This window comes from Pinus tabuliformis, chromosome 1_2 (genome assembly GCF_031772625.1).
Source record: "Pinus tabuliformis cultivar Carrire ecotype Pingquan chromosome 1_2, CPIR1, whole genome shotgun sequence".
NCBI classification, from domain to species: Eukaryota; Viridiplantae; Streptophyta; class Pinopsida; order Pinales; family Pinaceae; genus Pinus; species Pinus tabuliformis.
The window spans coordinates 660,149,777-660,158,454 of NC_142298.1; the positions used below are offsets into that span (position 1 = coordinate 660,149,777).

General features: G+C 40.0%; 1 protein-coding gene across 1 annotated transcript; it reads left to right on the top strand.

Moving 5' to 3' along the window:
* The first annotated feature begins 4,632 nt into the window (after window positions 1–4,632).
* On the top strand, window positions 4,633–5,829 carry LOC149207412 (uncharacterized). Its single transcript, XM_089398032.1, has 3 exons — window positions 4,633–5,013; window positions 5,116–5,558; window positions 5,652–5,829. Exons 1-3 carry the CDS (start codon window positions 4,633–4,635, stop codon window positions 5,827–5,829), a joined length of 1,002 nt encoding a protein of 333 aa, XP_089254158.1.
* Window positions 5,830–8,678: the final 2,849 nt, after the last annotated feature.

An 8,678-nucleotide genomic window follows, 5' to 3' on the forward strand; every position in this document is an offset into this window, starting at 1 on the left:
CGCGCGCGTTTACAAACTGCGATTAGGTCAAGAAACGCAGTGGGTTGAGCCGCCGCCATGGGTGCTCCAGGGGGTGGAGAGGCCTCTCCCCCCCTCCATTCTCTGCTGCAACCGCATTCAGAAATCTCCTGACCCAGAAAGGGAAAAAACGGCCAAATCCTGAAGTCCCAACGTTTATCAAAAAGCTTGAAGAAATACCAGAGATCGCGCTGCCTGAAGAACAACCAATCAAAATAGCTCTTGCATTGGTGGACAGAGGATTGGTCGGGCAATTTATGGGTCGCTGGCCATCAACAAAATCGACAGATGAATGCGTTCAACGAAATTGGAGGCCTCTGCTGACGAACAGCGTGATCTGTTATGCTGTCGGCCGGGGATTTTTCATATTTGAATTCACTACCAAGGAAGACCATGACCTGGTGTTCATAAGTGGTCCGTATTTCATGGGAAATCAAGGACTTTTCCTGAACAAATGGACCCCTGATTTCGACCCTTCAGTCGATGTTCCAAAGGAGGTCCCTGTTTGTGTCTGGCTCCCCAACCTGCCAATCCACTGCTGGAGCTACCAATCCCTTCAAAAGATTGGAAACAGGCTGGGTCGATTCATTGACAAAGCTGATAATAGGGGCCAATACACCTGCGCAAGAATCTGCGTGGAAGTTGACTTGGAAGCTGGTCTACCAGAAGCCATTAAACTCACAATTAGAGAATGGCATCACTTCCAGAAACTGGACTACGAGCAACTGCCCTTCAAGTGCAGAATCTATCATGAGCATGGTCATTTCCAATGAAACTGCCCTAAAGCCCCATCAAGGGACAAGGTGGAAGAAGAAGGATGGAAAGAGATAAAAAGGGGCAAGGTAGTCTTAAAGGCTACTGAACAGACAAAATCTGGGACAATGGGGAACCCCCAGGCCAATTCTTAGAACAAATCAATCACAAAAGAAGGCCCCCCTTCAGTTGAAAAGGTGAATGTAATAGAGAATCAGGAAGAAACTGAAGACCACTCGAATAAATTGAAAGAAACTGTAGAAAACTCATCGGATCCCCTAGCAGATGCTGAACAAAGGGGAACCGAAGGTAATGAGGAGCACATCAGTCCAGCCTCTGACTCAGGGGAAGAGTCAGAAGAGAGAGACACCGAATCAGATGGATCACAAATCACTCCTATCAAATCGACTAGGGGTCGAAAATCCAAGAAGAAACAGAGAGAGGAGAAAACTTATCTGGATGTCCTTCAAGGCTCCCAGAAAACTCTAAAAGCAATGATGAACACCAGATCCGGGCGCAAGCAGAGCAGGGCTCCAAAAGGAGCCACCACCTCCCAAAGCAGTAAATAATGAAATACGTCTCCTGGAACTGCAGAGGGTTAGGTAGCACACTGAAAGAAGAAGCCCTGAAAGACATTGTTAGGATACATTCGCCTGAAATCCTTCTCATCTAGGAGACAAAGATGGAGGATAATTCACTCCTCCAAACTAGTAAGACATTCTGGCACAAAGGTCCCGGAAGAACTGTCAGTGCTAGGGGAGCCTTTGGTGGGCTTGCCTCCTTCTGGGACAGCTCAAAATATGAATTGATTCAAGAAGAAAACTGCTCTCATTGGATTTTCATCCAGCTCCTCCACAAAGATTCTGGGCAACAAGTAAGTATGTTTAATATTTATGCTCCGGTCCTTCCAGTGGAGAAAAAATTTTGTTGGGACTCGCTTCAGTCCTTTCTTTTATTGCACAAGCCAGGAAATATCATTATTGCAAGTGATCTGAATGTCACTCTTACCATTGATGAGAAAAAGGGGGGTTCCCCAGTAAGGGATGCAGCTAGAGAATGGGTGGAAGACGTAATGTTAGATTGGGATCTTGAGGATATCAAGCCTTCTGTTGGAAAATATACCTGGACCAACAAAAGGTTAGGGCCCAACCACATAGCTGCTCGTCTGGACAGATTCCTTGTCCAATCCTCTTTCCTTTCATGTGGTTTAACAGCCTCGTCTAAAATCCTCCCAAATTGCACTTGTGATCATAAACCCATTAGTCTCGAGCTCTCCCTTTATGGAAACCTTGGTCCAATACCTTTTAGACTCAGTCCCTTGTGGATTCAGCAAGATGGTTTCCATGAAGTGGTTTCTGAAGCTTGGAATCGGCAGATCATGGGATCTCCTTTCTATGGGTGGGAAGAAAATTTGAGGGGCCTTAAAAGAAGACTCAAGGAGTGGGCTAAAACTCTGAAAACACCCACTGCCAAGAGAAAAGAATCCTTAGAAAACCTTGTTGCCCATCAATCTGCAATGGAGAATTCTGTTATATCTCAAAATCTGATTCAAAGAGAAGTTGAGCTGCAAAAAGCTCTCCATAGAGACAGTAGGGAAGAAGAGGAGTACTGGAGACAAAAATCCATAAACTTATGGCTGCAAGCCAGCGACAAGAATACCAGTTTCTTCCACAAGCAAACTGAAGCTCGCAAGCAATTTAAATCTGTTTCAGAAATTCGATCCCAAGATACAGTGGTCAAAGATTTTCAAGGCATCAAAAGTGCTGCTTTCACATTCTTCAAAGGGCTTTATATGGCTCCTGAAAACCCTCCTTTAGACCTCCAAGCCTACCCCTTTGACCTAATCCCACATCGTGTTCATGAATCTATTAACGCTATGCTGACGGCTCCGATCAGCATGGATGAGCTCAAGAAGGTTTTGGACAGCATGGAGCAAGATAAAGCTCCCGGGCCTGATGGGTTCAATGCCAGATTTTTTCAAACTTGCTGGTCTACTATCAATAAAGATCTTTTGAGAATGCTTAGGAAATCTCAATCTTGTTCCAATATCGAAGGCAACACCAACTCGGCCTTCTTGGCCCTGATCCCAAAAGAAAAAGGAGTTGCTGATTTTGGTAGATATCGACCCATTTCACTGTTTAACACCAGCTATAAACTGATCACCAAAACAATAGCCAACCATCTCAAGAATGTTTTGCCAGATATCATTCCGGAAAATCAAGGAGGTTTCATCAAGGGGAGAAAGATTTTGGACAATATTGTGCTGGTGCAAGAAGCAGTTCATTCAAGTTGCCATCGAAAAGAGAAAGGCATGGTGATAAAGCTTGATCTAGCAAATGCCTTTGACAGGGTGAAACATGATTTCCTCTATGCTGTTATGAAGAAATTGGGCTTCTCTATCTCCTTCATAAATTGGGTGAAAGCCTGCATCGGCTCCCCATGGATTGCGCCGCTGGTTAATGGCCGCTCAACAAAGTTCTTCAACGCATCAAGGGGATTAAGACAAGGTTGCCCGCTGTCCCCGCTCCTCTACGCTATTCAAGCCTCTGTGCTTAGTTTCCAACTTGATAGCTGTCAACAAATCCAGACTCTGCCAGGACTCAGAATGGCTTCCAATGTTAAAGACATTAACCATGCCCAATTTGCCGATGATACTCTGTTGCTTGGAGGAGCGAGCATAAACTCTGCAAGATCCTTTAAGAAGGAGTTGGACATCTACAAGGAGGTCTTGGGCAGCAAGATAAACTACCGAAAAAGCACTATCTATGGCTGGAACTGCTCGGTCAAGGAACTGGCTGATATTGCCAGGCTCTTAGAGATGAAAGGAATTCAGACCTGGGAGTTTCTAAAATATCTGGGGATACCAATCTTCAAATCCACTCCCAAAGTTGCTCATTGGATGCCCCTGCTTGACAAACTAAAATTAAGAATTCAAGCTTGGGGAGCCACTTGGCTGAACAATGCGGGGAAGGTTGTCCTGATGAAATCCGTTCTCACAAGTATGCCTCTTTATCAACATTCCATTCTGCTTGCTCCCAAAACCTTCATCAGTAAAATGGACAGTCTGCTGAGAAGATTCCTATGGGAAGGGGGGAAAAATAATGAAAAAAGACTCCATTTAGTTAAATGGGACACTATTAAAAAACCAATGCTGGAAGGAGGTCTTCAATTAAGAGATCTAGGTGCCCAGAATCTCTCCCTGGGCACCAAAATTCTATGGAATATTGTTGCTGGAAAGGCGAGCTGGAGTAAGAGAGTGTTGTGGAAGAAATACTTCAAAGGACAGCGGCTGAGGTGTTTGGACCAGCCTCCAAAAATCATTAAAGGTTCTCCGATTTTCAAACTCTGTCTTACTGCTATGGAACATTTCAGTCACAACCTTTACTGGATACCAGGTAATGGGAAAAAAATCAGAATCTGGGATGATCCAATCCTCGGTGAACAACCTCTGAATCAGGTTGAAGGACTGACAAACATTAAAAACTGGCTACAATCCAACAACCTGAACACCCTGTGGGACATTTCAAATTGGACAAATGATAATGGAAGACGGTGGGATAGCTGGTACTTGGGAGAGATTCCCCAAAGGCTACAGATTGAAGCTTCGCTTCTCTTAGATAAACTTCAAGGAAAATATCCAATCAAAGCAACAGTTAAAGACAAAAGAGGGTGGGGCTCCACCTCTAGTAGCTACACAGTTTCTGAAGGATACAAAAGTATAACAGCTACTACTAATGTTCCCCCTGATCCGACTCAATGGAGATTTATTTGGGCCTTTCCTTCGCTTCCAAAATTGACTTTTTCTGTTGGATGTTAGCCCATAACAGCATTCTCACCAGAGATAATCTGAGAAAATGTATAATGGAAGGGCCTTCCAGATGCCCTTTGTGTTTGTCAGAGGAAGAGTCGGCTAACCACCTGATGTTACTTTGCCCCTTTGCCCGTGAGGTCTGGAGGGGGGTCCTGAGATCAGGGGTTGTGGAGCTTCCTGGTAACATTCCTTTCCTGCTTCACAATTGGGCCAAATTGTCCCCGTTCAATCTTACAAAAAAATGCCTCCTCAAAACAGCCTGGATATGGATTCCTAAATTTACCTGCTGGAAGCTGTGGTTGGAGAGGAACAATAGGCTGTTCAGGGATGAAAAATGCAATCCTGGCAAAATCATTATTAAAATCCAAGCTTTACTGGGAGAGACATTGGACACCAAACATGGTTTAAGGAATGAAGCAGCTCTGGACAGTGCGGAAGAGATTTGGCTCAAAGAACTTGTTCCAAACTATGATCCCAAGACCATACGTCCTACTATCCCCCAAGCTAACTAGGAAATTCGCCTGTAAGAACAGGAGTTTATCAAATGGCGATCTGCTTTGGGGGAACATTGCCTTTTCTTCGACGGGGCCTCTAAAGGCAACCACGGAGCTGCAGGTGGGGGTGGGGTTCTTCTGAATCTGGATGGTTCAACTAAACTTCAGTTCCACTGGGGACTGGGCATCGAATCTAATAACAGAGCTGAAGCTCTGGCTCTGTGGCAAGGGCTCAATCTAGCTATCAAAAGGAAACTGCTGACTTTGTCAGTATTTGGAGACTCCAGGCTAATTATCCAAGAATTGAACCTCAATTCAACTCCTTCGCAGATTCAATTAGTCTCCATATTCAAGAAAATCAAGTTAACTCTGCCTCAATTCCGGAAAATATCCTTTTTTCATATTCCGAGACATCTGAACAGTCAAGCTGACCTAGAAGCCAATCTGGGCTCTACCCGTTGCAAAAGATCACTGCTAGTCAAGTCTGATGAATCGATATGCATCATCCCTTAATTGGAAGGGATTCTGTCTCCAAAGAAGCGTGCTTAAGGATCTAGCTAAACTATTCTATTCAGAAGCATCCTCAGCAGTGGCGGGATTCGACAAAGAAGACGAGGAGAGCCTTCTGTCACTGAGAAAGGCAATAAAATCATATTCTTACGAACTGCTATCCAACTGGACGGTTGGGCTCAAAGAACGGTAGCCAGCGGTGGTAAAGGATTGATCGCAAAACAGCAGAGAGGATCGAGCTGATTCTAAGATTTGGATCTAGGTCTCATTCTGGACCGACAAGCCATCAGCTGGGCAAGCATCAGGTGGACTCCGGTCAGCTGAATAGAAGCGTCGTCGTTTTGGCAGTGAAAATTTCTAGGACTGATCCAATCTCAAATTCCATTTCAGCATTGTAAAATTAACCAGGCTCTCAGACTTGTTGAGGCTTGAAAAATGTGGAAAGAGCGAATTCCCTCTTTGATGTAATGTTTCAGTACACGGCAGCTATTTTGCTACTCAATAATATCTATACCCGTTAGAGTCTAAAAAAAAAAAAAATCATTATAGTTTACCACCACCACTCATATTTTTATTTATTTATTTTGATGAAACATACCCTTTGTATGGAATGATAAGACCCAGTGGTCTTTTAACATAGTAAAGTGTACCCATAGTTCAAGACATTTAGTTAGCCCTCTTAACTCTAATAAGGACATTATCTTTTACATTTCATACTCATCCTTTGCTATCATTAGAGTATTCGTTTAGGATGGGATATATGGTTGTGATAATGTAGTATATTATTTTAGTAAGAACCGCATGTATAGACACTACCTATATTATAATTTTGAGAAGAAATTGACATTGGTATTTCTTATTTTATTTAAAATTTTCTTCCGTATAGTTTGATGTGAGAAACCAAGGTTGTGATGAATTCTAACCCTATGTGTTTTCTCTTGATTTAATGGACTATCAATAGTAGGCTTTCTCATTTGTAATAATTATTTCTTCTATAAGTTATAGTTTTAATAGGATTTTTAATTTATATGGGGTGTTTGATATCTATTGCAATTGGACCAATCATTGCACATTATCCCAATCAATGTCTTTGTTATTTTTCCCTTTTCAAATTCTCTTGTGATCAACACTTTGCATCATATAGTAACTATGCAATAGTACATATGTTCATGTCAACAACACCACTTAATTAAATTGTGATATAAAACTATTTTTAATACCAAAAAATTTATGGTATAATTTTATTCATGTGCCCAAAGATTCACAATAAACTAAAATTATGAATCTATGTGTCTATTTCTTTATAAAGCACTACATGGATATAAGTTTGATCCTAATACACCCCATGATGATTGATGACATATTCATCCTTAGGATCTTCACTATATCCTCATTGAAAATGATATTCATCACTAGAGACCTAACACATTTTTCATCATTCTCTCACTCACAATTAGGTGAATAAATTATTAAATTCCCATGACAGTAGTATTTGCAGTGATCACCTTTCAAGGATAGATATTTCCAAAAACATTGTTTATGTAGGTTATTTTCACATGTTCAATTTTCTAATTATAATATTTTCATTAAACACTGCACTACTTATCAATATTATTCCCCTAAGGGATGATCTCCTCTAACTCCATTGCACCTTTTCATCAAATAGGTCCCTTATGCAAATATGCCATTAGTTTCATGGTGTATACGTTCTTTTGTAGATGTTCATAAATGATTCATTTTTGTCATAAATGACCTAGAAAATGGGATAAATGCATGTTAGTTTTGTTTTCACCTTCTCCCTTTTTTTTATATTGTATTTTGATGGCTAAGCATTCCACTAACTATCCACTTTATGCCCTTAAAGAACGAGCTCCTCTAGCTCCATTGCAACTTACCATCACCATAGGTCCCTTATACATATTGGCCATTGGTTTCATGGTGTAACCATCCTTCCATTGATGGTCATAAATATGTTATTGTGCTCATAACCTACCTCATGAAATGGGATAAATCCATGTCAATTTTCAATATCACTATCACGACTACAACTTCTTTCTTTTCCAATTAGTCATTTTATAGTCCCAATAAAATTGGTTTCTAATATATATATCTCTTCAAAGTGAAAAAATACTGTGAGATAGCTTCAGTATTAGGTTTCAAGCACAGTTACTGATGTTTTTATTATCAACATGGAAAGCACAAAAATTCGGGTTTTTTGTAAATCCTTGAAACCATGCTCCAATGAACTATGAAGAAGCATAAGACCAACTGAAATGACATTCTCATCCCAACATTATGTACCTATAGGAAACATATTAAAGCTATCATTGGGTATATTCCTTTATCTCATTGATGATAATGAGATATTTTTACTAATTGATTGTTAAATCTAATCGATCCTTTTTTTGAACTCCTCTTATATATCCATCTTTTAGAATAGACTAACTAGTGTGGTGTGTGTCAATGAAGATTGTCAATAAAGTATTGACTTAACGGGAACTGTAACTAAAAAATGAGAACTATAGCCAAAAAACCACTATTTTTGTGCAAAAAACATGAAAACACCCCAAAAATGAAAAGTGTTGATGTTGGAACAACGATTTTTTATTTTATTTTATTTTATTTTTATTATAAATTTTTTTCCATGGTAAATTTTTATTTTTTTAACAATGGTAATATCCAAAAACATGAAAATAACACCCTAAAAAAGTGAAGTGTTGACACTGCATCAACCTTTTTTTTTAAGTTAAAATTTTGGCATTGTTTAGCAATGACGTTAAACATAAAAGATGAGGACTTCGAAAAACCTTAAAAATCCAACAATTTTTAGGCATGGCATTAAAGATAAAATATATTGTCTCTAAAAGTCCTTAAAATCCAAACAAGTCTTAGCCATGGCATTAAAGATAAAATATCATGACTCTAAAAGACCTTAAAATTCTAACTATTTTCAACCATAGCATTAAAGATAAAATATCGTCACTCAGAAAAACCTTAAAATTTTGACATTTTTCAACCATGGATTTAAAACCAAATATCATGACTACACAAAACCTTAGGTTTTTAACATATTTCAACCATAACATTATGGA